At 39.3% G+C, this 20,631-nt stretch overlaps 1 protein-coding gene across 5 annotated transcripts in view; it reads left to right on the top strand.

Annotated features, from left to right (window-relative positions):
• Positions 1 to 20,631, top strand: part of CACNB2 (calcium voltage-gated channel auxiliary subunit beta 2) — a 287,947-nt gene that overhangs the window by 225,546 nt on the left and 41,770 nt on the right. For 3 of the 5 annotated variants that reach the window (XM_006159733.3, XM_006159732.3, XM_006159731.3), the window contains exons 3-6: positions 7,055 to 7,177; positions 9,354 to 9,490; positions 13,204 to 13,280; positions 19,164 to 19,297. In XM_006159733.3, coding sequence (XP_006159795.1) covers positions 7,055 to 7,177; positions 9,354 to 9,490; positions 13,204 to 13,280; positions 19,164 to 19,297 — 471 coding nt within the window. Of the gene's footprint in view, positions 1 to 7,054; positions 7,178 to 9,353; positions 9,491 to 13,203; positions 13,281 to 19,163; positions 19,298 to 19,441; positions 19,462 to 19,923; positions 19,986 to 20,631 lie in introns of all 5 variants that reach the window. The other 2 variants (XM_006159734.3, XM_006159735.3) reach the window with 2 other exon arrangements.

Genomic DNA, 20,631 nt, shown 5'->3' with positions numbered 1-20,631 from the left:
TTATTAGTTTCATTATTAGCTCATTAAAATCAGTTTTTAAGAATAAAGCTGGAACTAGTATTATGAATTTATGATTGTCTCTTTATTCTACTGTAGAGCCAAAGCAATTATTTAAGTTAATTTATCTTGTTTATACAATTTTTTTAATAAGAGATTTTTGCAGTAGGGCATGTGAGTTCACTAGAGAGACAAAGACAGAGAGACAGAAGGAGAGAAATCACCTCCCAGGGGTGAAGGCCACACCACAGTCCCTTCTCTCCTCCATTCTCCTCTTGGGATTTTGGGCATGCATGCACACACACTTGGTGTGAGTTTCAGGTCCTGGGTCTGAAACTCCAACTGCTCCCAGCCATGTGGGAGTCCAGCAGTGGAACTATTCCACTCTCTGCTGGTTCCTACAAATTGTTTTTGTTTTTGTTTTTGTTTTGTTTTGTTTTGTTTTTTAACAGCCTTGAGCCTACTGATTACAGGAGGCTGGGAGAAAATGAAAACTGCTCTTGCTATAACTTACGCATATCTCCAGCAGGGGCTGTGGACTTCCACTAACTCAGCTTCTGTGGAGCTATAGGGCTTCTGTTAAATTGAAGAAAAAGCCAGTCCTGTGGCCACAGAGCTGTTGGCTAACATCCTGCTGGACCTGATGTGTTGTGTCTCTCACATCCAGATCTGCTAATGACAGGGTCCAGGCTCCTGTCTATCTCTAGGCAGAGCAGAGCATATGGCAGTATTGCTAAGAACATTAGGCAGACATTATGGGGCATGTGTCAGAACAGAAGCATCTAGAAAGTGGGAAGTTTGGTAGCCTTTGATAGATGGTTCTGGGCCATCCTTTTGGCTCTTTAGGCTAGGCAGTCAGAGTATTGGAGTTGGAGGGAAAAAAAAGATAGTGAAAACAGGCAGCAGTTTGGACCCTTAATTATTAATATTTTTTGGAGAGGTTTTTGCTATAAGGCATGTGTGCTCGCCAGAAAGACAGAGACGGAGAGACAGAAAGTGAGAAATCACACACCCCAGGGGGGATGGCCACGCCACAATCCCTTCTCCTCTTGGGATCTTGGGCTCAAATGCACACGTGTCCAGTGTGAGTTCAAGCCACTGGGTCTGAGACTTGAACCACTATCGACTACATAGGAGTCCAGCAACATAAGTCATTACACCAGCTGCTGGCCCCTGGATCCTTAATTCTTGAAATGACTGAATTGTTCTCCTTATATCTAAGCATAATCGTCCATCAAATATAGTCCATCCTCTGGCCAGCCACAGTGGTTCAGTGCAACACGAAAGTCCTGGGTTCATGTCCTGAAGTCTCCCTGTCCATGCTGGGAGGCACGCAGTCATGGTGCTGATCCTGGCTGGCTCAGGTTGAAGGTGGATAGTGGTATGAAGACCCTGTTGGGAGTGCTTGTCTCTCTCTTTCATGAAGATATAAATAAATAAAGATATAAATTTTTTAAAAACAGGCAGTTTACTCTAAAAGCTATAAACTGAGTAAAACTGTGATCACCCACAATCAAACAACGACAGTGGAAGCCAGGGAATCTTAATGATGCTCCAAACCAGGCTGATGCATCTACAGCTGTTCCAGGAGAGGCACGTAGAGAACAAAGCTTTCAAAAAAGAAATAAAATTGTACAACTGTGCTCCCCAGATAACTTTCAGGCCAGCTTTAAATCCTTAAAGTGAATTCTTGGAACATTTCATCATAAGGAATTTTGTTTTGTTTTCTGGTTACTCGTAGAATTAGAGCGCCTCTAGCTGTTAGTTCTCCCTGTGCAGGATCCCTTGTGATACTTTTGGAGGTTATGAAACTAGGATTTTTTTGTTTACTTTTTAGACTCTTGCCATAGGTGTATGTGTTCTCCAGAGAGAGAGATAGAGAGGGGAAATGAAAACTCTCTCCCCCAGGGGGATGGCCATGCCACAATCCCTTCTCCATTCTCCTCTCGGGATCTTGGACATGCGTGCATATGTGTCTGGTGTGATTGTCAAACTGCTTGTTCTGGGATTCGAAATGTGGTCAGTCATGTTGGAGTCCAGCACCTTAGCCACTATACCACTTGCTGACCTGAAACCAGGCCCCCCTCCCACCCCACCCAAGAGAATTTTGCTATAGAGCACCTGTGCTTGCCAAAGAGACAAAGAAAGTGAGAAATCACCCCCCCCCCCAGGAGGATGGCCACACCACAATCCCTTTTCCTCCATTTCCTCTTGGGATTTGGGGCGTGCATGTACATGCACACAGGGTGAGTTTAAGCTGCTGGGTCTGGGGCTTGAGCCACGGTTGACTATGTGGGAGTCCAGTGACTTGACCATTACACGTCTGCTGGTCCCAGAAATCAGGTGTATTTTAATATCTCAGTTCCTTTATGTGAGATATAGCTCCACAGAATATGAAAAAGACATGAAGAAGGAAAAGTTATATCTAAATAAACAATCATGACATTATTAATGGTTTGCTGATTTAACTAAAAAGATGTAGAAATACGTGACCTTATAAGGAATACTTGTAGTTCTGGCATGTGAAAGTGCCAGATTGGTGTGACTACAGGGAAGACTTGGGCCTTATTTTTTACCTCTTTCTGTACCACCATTTCTTCAGCATTTTGTAAACTCTAACTTGGAATCTTCCAATTTTCATACAAACATCTAAAAGCTCTAAAGCTGGGACCAGTGTACTTTGTCAGTCTGTTATGACAGGAAGAACTCGGGCTTCAGAGGAGAAGACATATGGAAAGCCACCTCTCTTAGGACACTGCTTGTCACAGGGCAGACGTTCCCAAGTTGGTAGCTTTTATCATTTTACTCTCAGTTGTTTGTGCTATGTACGAGGTGAAGAAGGACCCTGAAGAAGAGAATAAGAATATCTTTGCATGTGTTGCTTACTTATTCCCTTCTCAAGAATATTACTTGAAAATAGATTAGAGATGTGTGAATAAGACACAGCCTTGGTGTTTGGCTTTGTTTTGTAGCATGTGCACTCACCCAAAAGAGAGAAAAGGAGATAAAGAGGTCCTTCCCCACCCCAATTCAGGTATAGTCATGCTGTAATCTTCAGTCTCACCCTCCTTTTGGCTTTCAGGTACACCCATGGGCCTGAAAGTTCTGGGATTCAAACCATTGTCAGCCATGTTGGATCCAGTTCCCGTAATCACCAAGCTACAGAGTGGCCTTCAGCCTTAGTGTTTTCAAAGCACTTTTTCATTATGAGCTGTAAAATGAGATAAGCCACTCTTCTATGAATTGGAACTTAGTGATAAATTCACGGAATCTGTTCAGGTTCGGTCCACAGGTTAATGTGCAGTGGACTTAGTTCCACATGCCTAAAAGGCACAGATGGTATAGCAGTCAGAAGATACCAAAGCAGGGGAAGAAAGTTCCTTTATATCTTGGCATGGATGAGAAGCCAAACCTGGTAGAATAGTATGTCTCCACCTCACATGTGTGGCCCTGCATAACCACAAAACAAGTCAGCCGAGAGTCTGGGTAGGAGTCGGCCATAGCAAATTCAAGCTATCACACTAACCTGAGGATAAAGTCCTCAGGATATTAAAGGAGTTGAATGAAAGTGGAATTAAGGGCCATATTTTCTGTCAACCTACTTAGTATCCTGATGATTCTGTAGTATGGAACTCTGGATTATTTCTCTATCTGCTTTCTGCCTTTCTTCCTCGCCTTCCCCTTAGACATGACCAAGCCTTTCAGAGAAACCTTGGAGGCCCTGAAGTTAGAGGAAAGAAGAAAAGGACAATTTGGAGGGGAACCTATGACCTGGGGTAGAACCCAGTTCTCAGAGCTAGTTGTTACTTATGGTCGTGAAGTCTGGACTAGCTTGGCTTCTGTCAAGGTCCAGAATACCTCTCAGGTCCTGCTATGTCCCAGAGCTCTACATGAGTCTGTTCCCAGGCTCACCCCTGCTCCTGGGGTTCCTGTGAGGCTTCTGTAGGTTCCTTGTATCCTGTTTATTTTTGTTTCTCAGGATTGCTCTACCTTAAATAAAGGAGAAGAGAGGTATAAATTGGCCACTGGCTTTCAAAATGTTTATATCCAAATAATCAGTTATATTCATCAATTTTTATCATGGGCCACATGGCAGTGAAATAGGGAAGAGCCAAACCAGGTCCTGGGGCCACCCTACTAGAAAACCATAAAAATCTGGCAGGTGTCCACACCAAAAGTGAATTTCTGAGTGGGGGCAAGAACAAAAGTGCTGAATGATAGAGCCACATGACCTTTGTCCACAGTGAGATTAGGTCAAAAATGAAGATGTCTTCTTAAAGCAGAATATGTCTGATGGACAATGGTGTTGTGAGATAAAAATCAAATGTACCTTAAGGAATGGTCCCTTAAAGCTTCAAGCTATTTTTGTTTGTTTGTTTCAGGGTGAGGGCCAGCAGATGGTATAGTGGCTAAGGCACTAGACTTCCACATGGTTGACTGCTGTTTGAGTCCCAGACCTGGCAGCTTGGAATTCACTCTGGGTACATGTGGGCCCAAAATCTCAGGAGGAGAATGTAAGAGAAGGGATTGTGATTAGGGCCATCCACCCAAGGGGGTGATTTTTCACTTCCGCTCTCTGTCTCTCTCCAGCAAGTACATATGCCATATGGCAAAAACTTAAAACAAAACAAAGAAAAGAAAGAGGCACATCATATAGTACTGGTTGCAGTTAAAAATGGCATTTTCCACTTGGATGGTAATTTGGAATAGAGTTGAAAAAGGTCTTTATAAGTCATGGCTTACTCATACTACCCTGAAAATCTATCCTAAGAAAATAATTCTAATAGAAGACTTTTTTTTTCTTTTTTGAGAGAGATTTTTTGCTATAGGGTGCACGGACTCACCCGAGAGACACAAAAACAGAGAGAAAATGAGAAATCACCCCCCCCCTTGGGGATGGCCACCCTGCAAGCCTGTCTCTTCCATTCTCCTCCTGGGAGTTTGGGCATCACATACAAGTGCCCAGCAAGAGTTTTAAGCCACCAGGTCCAGAACTCGAACTGTGATCAACTACATACGAGTCCAGTGACATAACCATTACACCATCTGCTGGTCCCTAAATAGAAGACGTAATACCGATTTTTTTAAAGAAGAAATTTAAGGGACCAGCAATTAGTATAATGGCTATGTCGCTTAACTTCCGTGTAGTGACCGTGGTTTGAGTCTCGGACCCATAGCCCAGATCATGCGTGTGCCCAGGCATGCGTGTGCCCAAGATCCTGAGAAGAGGATAGAGAAGAAGGGATTGTGGCATGGCCAGGGGGTGATTTCTCACTGTCTCTCTAGCTCTCTCTGGTGAGTGCACACACCCTGTATCAAAAACCTCTCCAAAAAAATAAAAAAATTAAAAAATTAAAAAGGAAGAAATTTAACATATTGAGAAAAAGTTATAAATCTAAATGTCAAAAATGAGTGAATGGTCGAGATAATTAAGTGGTCAATTAAAAGTATACTATTTGAAAATACAATATTACTTTAAAAACTAGATTAAAATAAAATTATATCTTATTATAGTTGTGGTCCTGAGGATTACAGCTTATATATATATATATATATATATAATTCTAAAAAAAATAAAATAACACCATTATGCTTTCAAGTCTGTGTCTCATTGGTGGACCTATGTACAACTTTTATTTGTGTGTGTGTGTGTGTGTGTGTGTGTGTGTGTGTATTTAAAGTTCTTGCCATAGGGCACATGTGTCCACCAGAGAGAGAGAGGGAAAGTGAGAAATCAACAGTGATGCCCATGCAACAATGCCTTTTCCTCCCCTCTCCTCCCCTCTCTTCCCCTTTCCTCTTGGGATTTTGGGCACACATGCATGCACACGTGGCCAGTGTGATCCTCAAGCCTCCAGGTTTGGAAATCAAACTACAAAGCTGGCCATGTGGTATCCAGTGCCTTAACCTTCATACCACCTGCTGGCCCCATTTATGTACATTTTGTACTGTATCATTCTTTGCATTCGAAATTGCAGTGGATACCAAGAATTTGCTTTCAAATATTTAAATTCATTTCATGTCTAATATGAGAGAGAGAGAGAGAGAGAGAGAGAGAGAGAGAGAGAGAATGAGAACAACAGGGCCTGGTCATGTAACAATCCTTTTCCTACAATTCTCCTTTCTCTCAGGACCTTGGGTATGTGCACACCCAGCATGTTCTTCAAGCTGCTGGGCCAGGACTTGAACCCTGATCAGTCGTGTGTGTATGGCTTCCTCTGTACTACACTGGCCATCATGTAAAGGGAGCAGGAAGGGCTTACTGAGTAGAGAGAAACTGCTCAGAAGAAATCTGTCAGTACTTGCCTGCAGTGTGAAAGAAACACAGTACCTGTTAGAACAGTGCTTCTTTTCTGACCTTACCTATTATTATTATTATTATTTATCTTGTGGATAAACAGGTATTGTCTCGATAGAGGACAGATGCTTATCTGATAATTTCTGAAGCATCAAATAATGAGGCATAGCTTAATTAATGTGATCATCATTAGTGGTTGAGCGAATTCAAGGAGGAAAAGTAATAGAATAAAAGGTCATTGCTTTACTAAGAGCCTGCAGCCATGAATAACCGTCGTTACAGTTGGAGCATGTATTTATTCCCTGGCTGTTTTTCCGTCTAGAAATATTGTACCTTTTAGAGTTACATCATTAATGATGAATTAAAGTAGATACTTAGGGTAGGGGGGTGAGTACTAAGTCTTCTCCTCGGAAACAAAAGAAGTCGGCCTTTCATTTATGTCTGTATTTCCTGGTGTCTAGTTCCAACACGCTCTTATATGGTAAACACGTATTTCAGTGGTTCGTCTTCACCTTCATTACTTGTAGTGCTTTGGAAGAGAACAATGGCCTTTTTCTAGTTCAGAAATGGGCAGTCCGTCGCTGAGAGCTGGCAGATTTCATGTGTTGTGAATACTAATGAGTTGCTTTGTGTTGGAGGACCAGTGTGGGAAAGATTAATGACAACAGTTATTCTGTCAATCTTTGTATTTTGGGGGAAAAGGGAGGGACGCTGTTGTTTCTTTTCTTACTTTCTCCTCCCTCTTTCTTTCCTCTTTAGACAAAGCCTGTTGCATTTGCAGTTCGGACAAATGTTAGCTACAGCGCGGCCCATGAAGATGATGTCCCCGTGCCAGGCATGGCCATCTCATTCGAAGCAAAAGATTTTCTGCATGTTAAGGAAGTAAGGAAAAGAATTTCAGTTTCTATCAGCATGATTTTTCACCTCGAAACATCATTTTTCTTTTCTATTGCTGTGAAATAGCATTGCATACAGCTGTGGTTGCATAACACACACTAAATCAGTGGCTGTCCATCTTTTCTAATATAAATATACCTTTTAAAGTAGAAAGGAGTTATGGGCCTCTTGCAGTAACTTCAGGGCTCCCTTGGGCTCTGTGGCCTAGAAATGGAGAACTACTTACAAGATGATCCTTTTTATGCTTAGCCTGTACTTTTTCTTGCTATGTTCCACCTGGACTCTGTAGTGTTTCTCGATATCTGAAGTTTGGCCATATGGGAAGAGTTTAATGATAATTCCTAGAACTCATGACTGCCCTCTCTGCTGGCAACATCTGAACTCAGACTGCGGTGCCCCTTTTCCCCCTTGGGTGGACAATTTCTGCAGCAGAAAGGAGAATGGTAGAACTGGAGCCGGTGAGGCAAGAAACGGGTATCAGGAGAGTTCACTTCCCTCCATGCCCGAAGTGTTTACCTGTCAATTAACAATGAGACAATCTGTAAGCTGGAAAAATTCACCCTTAATTAAGATTTGTTTGGAGTCAACCTTTATCAGGTCCAGAACACTGTTTTAATTGACCAGAAATTCACCCTCCATAATATTTTCCGGGTGTGAGCATGAGATTTTCTCAGCTCTGGTGAACTTTACAGCTGGAGCACTCCATGTAGGGGGTCAATTGTCTTAGGGAGCGTATTTGAATTTACCTGATCGCTAAGGACTGTTAGCAGAGCAGGTGATGACTGCTAATTAAGTGAGCCTGGGGCCAGCCTGGAGTGTAGTGGTTCAGGTGTGGGATCCCACAAGGCTGATTGCATGGTGTGAATCTTGGACCTGGCAGCCTGAGAAACACTATTGGACACGTGTATTTGTGTGCCCAAAATCCTGACAGGAGGGAGAAATGGAGAAGGAATTGCGGCATGACCATTCTCCATGGGATGTGCTTGCTCTCTCTCTGTCTCTCTTTCTGTCTCTCTCTTCTCTCTTTCTCTCTCTCTCTCTTGCATGTCCTCTGGCAAAATTTTGAAAAAGAACCTGGAGAATTTAGAGCATATCATTTTGATAACTCATAGAAAGAGATGCAAACTATTGACTAGATAGGAAAGATAGAAAAAGTTTCTACTAGTAATGGCATGCCTGGAATTTCACTTGCAACAGGAAGTTAGATTGATACAGGGTCACTGCATGAAGGATGCTTAGAGAATCTGTTTCTATCATGGAAGGAAATGAAAATCAGAGTGGATATTCTTTTATCAAAGGATTCAAAGATTAGACTTACTGAGTTGAAGAAAATGGAACCAATTCATAAAGATTCAAGACAGATATTCTTCCTGCAAGAAATAAATTGTCAACATCAACATAAATCATCTATGAATGTCATATTGTATAAATATGGCTTTTTTTCTGTGATGCAAAATATTTCAGATAGATTTCAATACTTATTTCTCCCTTTTTTTGTTTTTTATTTTTGCCAGAGGGTGTGTGAACTCACTGAAGACAGACAGATAGAGGGAAAGTGAGGAAGCATTTCTTTCCTCCATGGGGATAGTCAACTGCAATCTCTTCTCTATTTCTTCCTCCTGTCAGGATTTTGTGTATGCACACACATGCACCCAACTGTTTTTCAAGCTTCCAGGTCCAGGACTTGAACCGTGCAATCAGTCATGTGGGATCCAGCCTTAGTAACCACCATGCCAATGGCTGGCCCTACTTCTCATTCTTAAAACGTATAATTAATTCTGACAAGAAGATCTCTGTAATTTCTTATTTCCTGATGGTTTCTTGGTAGGAAGGGCTTGCAAAAGCTTTTGAACCTGCAGAACTTGTCCTACTTCTAGGGATATTAACAGCTGTGACAGAATTCAGCCTGCTCCTAAGGCAGCATTAGGAAAGAGAAGGACACCTAAAGCCTCTGATGAAGTTGCTGAATGCACCAAAAATACTTCCCTCTTATGTGTGAAAACTCATGAACCAAAGGGTTTCTTGTACCGTGGTATTTGAGGTTTCGTTTAAATATAATTGCCACATTTTTCTCTGCTGAAAATTGCTAATGTAGAAGAAAAATAATTCAGTGATTTGAAGTTCCCTGCACTGATTTTAATACTTTTGATTTTGCATTTAGAAATTTAACAATGACTGGTGGATAGGGCGATTGGTTAAAGAAGGCTGTGAAATCGGATTCATCCCAAGCCCAGTCAAACTAGAAAACATGAGGCTGCAGCATGAGCAGAGAGCCAAGCAAGGGAAATTCTACTCCAGGTATGAGAACAGCGCCGAGCATTCGTGTCAAAGGTCAGGTTACACCGTCATCCATGTGCTCTTGGCAGATGCATTTTACAACCTGTGTTATGTTTTAAAAGGTGGATGAGTGATACCGTTTCTTGATAGCATCACAAACGTTGCATTTTGTAAAGTTCGTCTCAGAATTCAGTTGTCATCTTATTTGGGAGAGAATCAAAGTAATTGTAATGATTAATGAACATAGCTAAGGTCCAAGATTATGAAAGGCTTCAGAGCAGAGGGGATTCAGAAGTCCTAATCATTTACTGAAAATACTCTGGCATTGAGCAGCTGTGTGACTAATCCCTATGGCTGTAGCTGCCCGGCCTGGCAGGGAGGTGTTTTAGAGATGCTGGTCTCAGACATCATTGGCAAATAGCAGCTCTGGTCGCCTGCTAGTTTCATTTTCACCTGTGAAATTCAATTTTCAGTTCTACCCACTGTTAAGTACTTAAAGGGAAATTAAGTATGAAACAAGTTGAAATTGCCTTTGCAGATAGTAACTAGGTGAGTTATGTAAAAGGCTGGGGCTGAATGGTATTTCCTAGGATTCTTGCAGTTATTTGTCCCTCATTAAAAGGGACCACTGGAGGTCTCTGCAGACGTGTAGTGAATTTTAGAGTGAACCCTCCGTGGGCAAGTCCAAAAACACCGCATGCTTCTCCCTACGTGAAAGGGTTCGATGTGGCCAAGACGTCGCTTTAATATGGACAGCCAGGTTCTTTTTTCTCCTGGCTTATACCATATGCATTTATATTATTATGCAAATTCCTTCATTGGGGATACTATTTTAATGTTAGCGAGAATGTTTTCGAGTGTCAGCAGACACCTGAAATCAAACATATCTTGTGGTTTGGAACCCATCATCATTAACTAGCATTTTATAGTTGTCGAATCGATTTAGTTCAGATGGACTCTTCTGGGTTTTGAGATTTCTACTCCAGAGTCGACTGGCACTAATTACCGAGTTCTTGGGAGTGCTTGGATGTGAGATGCATTTAGTCATATGAAAATAAGGGCATGTAAATAAACGATGCATGTATATTTTGATTGGAGGGTTTTTGAAGACTTGATACTATTTTTTTCAGTCTCTAGTGTTACCTTGGCTTGACAGAGTGGTGGGCTGCTAATGGTATTTTAAGACTAGTTGATAAAATCTTATAATATGGAAAAATTTAATTTTCAAAGGGAACAGACAATGCTGCCCATCAACTAGGTAACATCTAGTTTGTTGAGGTTTAAAGTTATTTTGGCTGGGAGACTTAATGTTTTGTTTTCAGTTTGTAAGGGAAATTGAGCATTTTCCAGAATTTTCTTGTCCAATCACTTGAGAAAGGGGTCTCATGGTTAGATATTTTTCAGTCCTAGCTAATAGAAAGTTATTTTAGGATTTTTCCAGAGCCTTTAATATATTAGTGTACACTGAGAATCCGTGTGGTGGAATGAAAATATTTTTCATGTATTTACTAAAATTACTTTCTCATGAAAACTTTTGTTGGTTCCTATCTTAGGAACACTGTTTTATAAAATGCATTTCAAGAATTTTTAAATGGACTTTTGCAGAGGCAAACTGTGTATCTATCTCTGCTTCTTCATGTGCAAACCGAAAGCTAATCCTGAAGAAGTAGAAAAGGAAAACTAATTTTAAAGGAGCCAGAAAGGAATATAAATCTTGGTCGAAATTGCGAGGGGGGTGCAGTCTTGTCTGCCTCCCAGCAGGACAGCCTGGTCTAACTTAGTGCTCAGACCAGCTTTATAAGGACCTGTGGAAACTGTAGATCACAGGAAAGGAAACAGAAAAGGAAACAGGCTAAGAGGAACTAGGTAACTTGAGGAAGGTCACATACCAGGGAAGTGACCAAATCAGGATGGTAGCTGTCTGTGGGCAGAGTACCAAGCTGTACTACCAATCAGGGCACCAGGGCCTGGTGCAGCAAGCATAGAACTAATTATCGCCAGCTGTTACCATTTGCCTTACTATATGCATTGTTCCACCATTGTAGTTTCTCCTTAGAAGACTCTAAATGATCTGTATTTGAGGAGTGCAACATCTCGTAACGTTTTCTAGGGAACCGAATAACCTTTTCATATTAGCTACATAACTTCTTTGGTCCTTTTGATTTTATTCTGTAGTCTCTTTACCCAAGACTGAATGCACAGGTTTTATATTTGTCTCTGAACATGTTAAATGTGATTTTATTCTGAGAACATAACCAGATTCTGACAGTGTTTTAAAATGCCGATACATAAATTATAAAAATTGATAGAAATCAAAGACAGTAGAATTGGGGCACTGTTCAAGAACTTGACATTTTTATAGAATTAAAATATAAGAGCAAATCTGTATCCTGAACATTTTAAGTACGAACAATATTTGTCACACTCTTAGCCAATGCAAATAATATTTCACTGTCTTGAAAATTCAAAGAGAAGATAAAACAACTCCATGCTTGAACTGAACTTGGACTTATTTAGAAAAGTGACAAACAAACTTGTGGAAAAAAAATTTAGTTCTGATAATAACTGTCACTGCAAAATTACCAGAAATTACTTTTATAAATACCGCTTTTTATTCATTTTACATACTACCTGATCCATATTTAGTATACTAGCATATTGCTTAAGAACTCTAAAAATATAAGGAGCTCTCCTACTAATAGCTTAATAAAATTGTTGCTGTTTTAGGCATTGTAATGTTAGAATATTAGCATCAACATTTAGCATGATACTTTAGTAGGACTTACATTTTCATATTAAGATAAGTGAAACTGTTATGCTTCGATATATAGACACTGCAGCTAATTCTTTCAGCTAGACCCTGGCTCAGTCCTGATAACAAACATTAGGCAGTGAGATCACTGTGCCCACATTCTATGTTGCTCTTTGAAGATGTTCCTTGACATCTTCATCTGTGAGGAGACCTTTCAGTGACACATCATTTAGCATACTGGTGTACTCATATGTATGTGTGTACCTATATATGTATGCATAAATAAATAAATGCTGTTCTGATATTATCTCCAACATTTCTAAGACACTGAAGCACATAAATCTGGTAGTTCTGAAGTACATGCTCTTCGGTTCATTCCAGATTGATCAAGTGTAATGTCCTATGTTTGTCAAGCTTGGGAAATGTTCCAGGTACTATCCGATGGTTAGATCATTAGTACTTTGTCATGTTGCTTTATGTATTTTTAAAGGTTATCAAGTTTTGTTTATTAGTTGTGTTAATCTTATGTAGGTTGCCCATGAAGATTTGAGCATTTTCAGTCTTAGTATATTAGAATTACAGGAACTGGAACGAAAAGAGAAGGAAATACTAGGTTTGGGTGCTAGCCGTAGGGTTTTATGCATTGCCTCTGAAGATCTCTAAAATGAAATGCAAAGGAAATCTCTGCTGTTTAGCTCTCTGTGATCTGAGCAGAGAATTGAGAGCTGCAGAAATTACCCTAGTTCTTTTCCATTCTCTCAGGGCTTTGAAAATTTAAATGTTGAATTTAAAAACAGAGACTATTACATAGCTGTTTCAAGTACCCCAGAAATCTCCACTGGAAAATTACTGTTTGCTTCCATGCAGGAAAGATACATTTTCGGTTCAACAGAGACACATGAATTATTTTTATTGAGCAATACGGATGTTTTAGGATCTAAACTATGTATCAGACTTAATCAAAATTTTTGCTTTACTCCAGTAAATCAGGAGGAAATTCATCATCCAGTTTGGGTGACATAGTACCTAGTTCCAGAAAATCTACACCTCCCTCATCGGGTAAGTAGGTAACAAGCTCTGAGTGGTCCATACTGCATTTCCCAGTCTTACCTAGTTTTGTGATTTTTACATACATTGAATCACTGTGTTAACCCTGCAAATGTTAAAAGAAATCAGAAATAATTCCCTTCATAATTAGGAATACCATAAAGAAGGGAAGTATGTCAGTGTGTTTACTCTATGTTTGTGTTGAAGGTGCTGAAGATGGTCAAAGTGGTCAATGCATTTAAATCTCATTCCCAGTTCTCACCGTGGTGCTCAGCACATCGTCTTGTGCAACATGGGTATAAATGCCCATCAATAGCCACAGTGCCATGTGAGGTGTAAGCTTCAATGTTACATAAAAAGAGAAGATGACTAAAAAAATTAGAAAAGCGAGGAATAGAGAGGAAAATTAAGATGGGGTAACTGACCTGCCATGAGCTATACCAGGAAGGCTTTGTGGAAGACATAGACAATGTACGGCAGAATCAGCCAAAGATGAAAACACTCGGGGGAAGAGTGACTTCTCTCTTTCCAAAGCAGTGGGTTCATTCTTAGGGTTGCCAGCTAATATAAAAGACACTCGATTAAATTTGAATTTAATATAAACAATGAGTGACTTTTTTCTTTTTTTTTTTTTTTTTTTTTTTTTAGTAAAAGTATATATTGTGTGAGCATTCATACTCTAAAAATTTCAGGACACATTAATACTAAAAATTATGTTGTTACCTGGAATTTAAATTAACTGCATTGGTCTTTTTTTTTTTTTAAGAGATTTTCTTGTTATAGGGTGCCTGCACTTGCCAGGAAACAGAGAGAGACAGAGAGACAGAGAGCAAGAAATCACCTCCCAAGGGAGATGGCCATGCCACAAGCCCTTCTCCATTCTCCTCTTGAGATTTTGGGCTCACACACACGCTCCCAGCATGAGTTTTAAGTTACCAGGTCCAGGATTGGAACTGCGGTCAACCACATGACAATCCAGCACCTTAACCACTAAACCACCTGCTGACCCTTAATTGCATTCTTATTTGCTAAATCTGGCAACTCTACTGTACCATGTAGAACTTGGAGTTCTGGACACTAAATAGAAGATTAATTGGTTGAATTGCATGAAAACCAAGTCAGGGTCTTAGATTGTTAAGGCATATGCCAGAGCAAGACTGTCAGTGTTGGCTGCATGAGCATTTGGGCAAAATGATTCTAAATGTGATTGCTAGGAAGCTAGAAATGAGATAAGATCAAAAACCAGAATCATGCATCATGGAGAAATTAAGGAATGAGTCTCACTGCGACTGGTTTATCATAAGAACACGACTGTCTCCCATTACTGATCATATCTTTCTTGTTCCTGAATGTTGGCAGCTTTTAAAGACTAATCAGGGACTTTTACAAGTGTACAAATCTGAGCACAATAGGAAATAAATTGTTTTATGATACATATCCATCTCAAAAGCTATGACCTTATAACTTGCAGCAATCCTAAATTGCTCAAAATTAAGTAAAAGAATGTGTTTGAAGTGAAAATTTGAGCACTCATAGCTGTTATGTTTGGCTTGTATCTTCCCTTGATTATCAAGGAGCACCTGTTCCCTGAGTGCACGGGAAGATGTGTCTTACTCTGCTTCTTCTCAAATGTGAAATTGGAGCGGTTTCTATATACACCTCATTCTCTTTTGTAAAGCTTAAATGCTGCCTCAGAGACCCTGGAGGACTGTTTGAGCCTCCTAACATGGCAAACTGCTCCATCACATTGTGATAAAGCAGCAATCCCATCCAATGAGAAGAAGCCACAGAAGTGGAGCAGTTCTTCTCCCTTTACCTGTAATGTAGCCTTCTACTTGTTTTTTTCAGTATTATGAGAGGAGGCACATTTTGAAGAATCAGTTATCTGTATATGTAAAATAACATTTTGTTTTATAACCAGATGTTTGTCATTATTAAAAATAAAGTTCTATGAAAAGTTAAGGTTAAGTATATGTATATAAGTGTATGTACATGTACACACATATATATATAGAGAGAGAAGATCAAGTGTGTGTATACACACACACACACACACACACACACATATATATATATATACATACACACACATATACATATAATTTATATGATTTGAAACTTCTGCAAAGTTTTATGCAGATACAGGACTTCAGAATATCTTTTCTGAGCACCAACTATAGAAAACACTTGTGGCTGAATGGACTGGAGATGTAACTAACTACAAAATGTGTAATAAACACATCAGGCCTCCGCAATGTTTTCATATTAACAGTTCAGTCTTTCTTAAGGAAGCTTCAGAAAATTCTAGAGAGAAGTTCCCACAATCACCTCCAGGAACATGTGCCTCAACTCTCAGGTGCAGATAGACCTGCAATTACAATTTTTATCTTCTTTGTTTTCTGGAAACTCTATAATTCTCCCACCGTTGGCTAGACCTACCTAAAGTAAATATGCTTGGATTTTCTCAGAGACTTGGAAAAGGAAAAATATCTATTTCACAACTGAGTAAAGGGATAACAGTTGTGCAACACACCCTATACCTGTACATGTGTGTACACATGTTGTTCCAGAATTCTCCTGAGCTTTACCCAAGCTCTAAGATTATTGAATGTATAAAAGAAATTAAAATATAAAAGAATATATGAGCATAAATACATACGCATGCTACTCCATTTTCAAAATATTTTTTAATATACACATATTTTAGCATCTTAAAAGATTATAAAATCAAAGTGGAAAAGTATTGGTGATGCTGACATGTAGAGCAAAATGATATCACATGTCCCATGCATAAACTTATTTCTAAACAGTATTCTTTAATAATACTTATAGCACGAAAGTAATTTTTATTCTAAAAACAAAATAGAGAAACAACCAGGAAAAGACATCCATTGTCTTATTTCAAGCTTGCTAACAACAATTAAACAGAAAAGCTAGCTCTAAATTAAAAAAAAAAATTTTAATTAAATTTTTAAAATATTCTCAACACTTTCTACCAAAAAATAAATAAAATACATGTAGACTAGTGAGGAAGAATGAAAGAAACTTTCAAATACATGTAAGCAGGTTTCCCAAGAAAATACTAATGTTTGCCAACATATGGAAATACAAGTACAAAATTAAAAAGGGGTAACATCTTTCAGTAACTTACCCCTGAGTCTAATAAAGTGTATAGAACTGTGAAAAAAAGTTGAAAATGTTTCTTAACTGTCTTGGCAAGTTTCTTTAATGTGTTCTGAAAGTGCTCAGATGTTTTAGAACTCTGTTTCAGAATCAACCCAGATACTTTAGACTTAAGTTAACTAGAAAGTTGGAACTATTGGGTCATCAGAAAAGTCATGACTTTTTTTATTAATGTTTTCCTATGGAAAACTGTGTCATGACTTTTCTGACAACCCAATAGTAAGTTGAAAAATTCTCAATTTGGAGTTTTGAGCCTTTATGTCTAAATACAAGTAAATTTCAAAGCTGACTCAGACCATGTGTGTAGGTACCCAAACATCCAGGCAATGTCATAGCTAAACATTTATGCATTTCCACTCTTCCTTTTAAGGATGATCACATCTGATGATCACAGCAGACCAGACTCTATGGGAAAATAAATGCAGATCATAAACTTCACCATTCCAGGATACTGTCAACCTGGACATCCAACTGTGTGTCCTCAATTTCAGAAAGGTTCTTGAGGTGCTATCTCTTGAATGTAGCCTTTATAAGCCAAATATTTTTGCATAGAAAAATACATCATGACTTCCAACCTCCCAATAAACAAAGATTAAAAGTAGAAAAATGATAAAGTATATGAGAATTTCTTACCATCAAGGAAACTTATTTGATGTTGATTAAGACATTGTAGAGGTGATAAAATACTGCCCCGAGTCTTCTTCACATCCAGGAAGGCAGCAACAACGTGCTGAGTTGAGAATGGAGAACTATTCAACAAGACCTTCTTTCAGATCCTTCCCATGCATATTCAGTAAGCCCCATAAAGAAACTTTCCTATATAAGCAAGGGTTTAGCCGTAGGGTGGCATAAAAGTCATGCTGGTTCAAACCCCTGGGCATGTGATCTGTCTCCTCTGTATGTCACACAAGCAACCTTTAAATTCTTCGATATGTATAGGTGAGGCAAAGAGGAAGAGCTTTACTAGGTAAGCCTACCTAAATACCTGGAATTAGTTCAGTCCCTGATCACCTTCACGTGGTAGAAAATCCATACCTCATCTCTTATGCAAGCAGTAGTTGATATTTGCAATATTGTGCAAATGGTGCCAGGTATTTGCTCCATTGCAGGTTTTACCCCAATCAAATGAAAAGGAGAACCTAGTTTCCAAAGGGCAAATCATCTAATATTCTCTTCATACCTCAAAATTGAAAAAGAATGTGATACCTGTCAGATGATCTCGTCTCCCCTAAAATGGTTAGCAGAGGTGATTGTGAGCCACTGTTCAGCATGTGTCACAGGGCACGGTTGCCATATTGTAACACTAAGCTGCGTTATGATTTAGAAGTGGTAATGTGTTCCTCAGTCCAAAGGTATGTGGTTCTTGTTAAAGAGCTAACATATATAACCTGATGCTTTCCTGGGGTGAGTAAAACTTCTCCTTTTCTTCACTTGGATTTAATATCAGTCATGAAATAATTTTCTAGCGAGCTCAGTCTAGGATATTCTCTGGTATTCCGACATCAAGGACCTTATCCACTGGGCAAGCAAAGAGGCCTGAGAGAATACACCAAGATTGAAAGGGGCCTCAGTGGAATGGGTGTACCCAGGTGGGTCCTGGCTTCCTAAAGCAGGGGAACTAGATTCTAATTCCTCACTGTGCTGGGTTTTCACCCCTTAAATTCTATGAGTTTGTGTTTTAAATCTTAAAAACAAGAGATTTGAAATTGATCTCTAAAATACTTCCAGCTCTGATCCTGCAATGGATGAAATTCTACAGTCATTACATGTGGAAGTAGTTGAAAAACTTTGAAGTGAGATTATACGTTTTTAAACAACAATTTTAAGTGCGATATTTTCAGGTTCAAAGATTTGCCAAGTGAGAGCATATTGACCAACAAAATTAACCCTTTATTTTCCAGAAGAAGAAACTGGTAACCTATTCTCTTGGGATTTTGTGCCCTCTGCCCTGCCTCTGATGTGGAGTCCTGTGGCTTTAATAATTCATCAGACGTCTTCTTATGTCACTTTATTAAATTAATTTTATATAGATATCATCAACCTCAATGTGTTCCAATTAGTCTTTAATCAGGCCTGGCTGAGGGTGCACATATTGTCTCAAAACTATTTTAATCCTGTCCATGCCAGAACCTTCCCTGAATCATTTGCCTTGTGTTTGATTCTCCTGTGTTGCCTGGATTGAAGACTTTCTATTCTCTTTCCTTTAAATGCCTGTTACAATTTTGGTGAACCTTTTCACCTTGCTGTAACTTTAACACAAAATCAAACAAAATGAGAACTAGGAGGCACATCATGATAAAGGTTTCCAACATAATTGCTCGTTATCTGAAAGCTGGGTTAATATAAGAAGTCAAGCCAAATGTTCTGTCCTGTACTTACATGCAATTGATCTGGAGATCGTCTCCATTTGAAACTACAAATTAAAAATGTTTCTCTAAAAATATAATTCCAAAGAGCTACTATGAAGTGGATTTATTCACGCAAACAGATATTATGAGGGTAACTTTCAATTTTGTCACATCTGATTATATCGCATTCGTAACAGGCTTCCCCTGGAAATTTACTTTCTTTGTACTGTGTACTATGTTGAGCTCTCATGAAAACTCCTTTACTACAGTTAATTTTTATTTGCTTTCATTTTATTTCCTTTGGTAACTTGTTTTTTCCTCTCCTGTCCACCTGATGATTTTTGAATTGTTTGTCTGTATATAGCTATAGACATAGATGCTACTGGCTTAGATGCAGAAGAAAATGATATTCCAGCAAACCACCGCTCCCCTAAACCCAGTGCAAACAGTGTAACGTCACCCCACTCCAAAGAGAAAAGAATGCCCTTCTTTAAGAAGGTAACCTTAACTTCCGAGCTCCCGTTGTCCACCTGCTCGACTGCACTGCGTCACATTTCTAGTCCTGGTGACTGTCTGCGTCTTTTGACAAGCCAATAACATGCATGCTCTGTTATTCTTTGTTTCTTTTCCATGCTGCTGTAGCTAAGCAGAAGCAGAAATCGGTAAGTTTACATTGACATAAGCTGTGTTTATCCTGCCACTGGCATCATTAGCATTAATTCCCTCAGTTTTATTAAATCCGATCATTTGTATCCTAAGAAAAGAACCTATCAACAGCTAATCGAGTCCATGCATTTCAAACCAACTAAATTCAGAGAGTGACCTGTTAAAACACCATTACAGTACTTATCCTTTTTGATGGAATAATAGCTGCCACCAAGGGAATTCGTTTAAACATTCAAGGATGTCAAACACTGACGTCTCCATATAATGCACCTCAATTGTGCATGCTTATTCTGTCTGTCTCTTGTCTCTTTCTTTTTTTCCAGAAATTTAACTTATAATCAAGCATATTAAAGCAGTTAGTAGATTCTGATTTATGATATCCAGATACATAACTTGTACTAAAAAAAAAAAGTATTCAATCCTTAATTTAGTCAGTATTTAAACTTCTAATCCACTAGGTGCAAAATCTGCAGATGAGCAAGACCAGTGGAAAACTGCAGGCTTGTTTTGGCGGTTTACTGTGAGTTTTTCCTATTGTCATATATAAATACTCTCCCCATGTTCTTGCCTTCTCCATCAGTCAGCCTCTCACCTGTTGGACAGTGGGGCTGGTGGCCATGTGTAGAGCCTTTGCATTGGCCAACCTAGATGCAACATATGCAAGGATGCTATTTGTTCCCAGTTGGAAACCACAGGGTGTTCCAGAGTTCTCTCCACTCCGTCTGCTTTCTCTCAACACATTTTGTAGCTTCAAAGATTTTTTAAGGACTCCTGTAACCCCCCTCCAATTTCCATTTCCCCCTCTTCTTTTACATATCTTTTCCCACAGTTGTTATGCTGTCTTTTAGAGTCATACTTCCTGATATCAGCAAGGCTGGCACAAGCGTGGGTACATTCTGACACACAGATGCGTAATGACGTCCACCCTGTGCCCCAGACTCTTAATAGAACTGAACTCTTCTCCTCTACAAACAAGTATTTTGCTCTGTGGAAGAAACTTAAAAGTCATGAATGAGGTGTCAGATATTGAACTGTAAAGCGTTTTTAAAATATATTATCATTAATTTCACAAGGGAAGCTCTCAGCACTCCAGGCAAAAATTAAAACACATGTTAACACAGAGACCCCAGCTTTCTGTTGATCCTCAACTGTGAACCCTTCTCTCT

Source organism: Tupaia chinensis, unplaced genomic scaffold (assembly GCF_000334495.1).
Source record: "Tupaia chinensis unplaced genomic scaffold, TupChi_1.0 Scaffold000647_1, whole genome shotgun sequence".
NCBI classification, from domain to species: Eukaryota; Metazoa; Chordata; class Mammalia; order Scandentia; family Tupaiidae; genus Tupaia; species Tupaia belangeri.
Note: the sequence above shows the minus strand (reverse complement) of the source record. Positions and strands in the feature narration are given on the sequence as shown.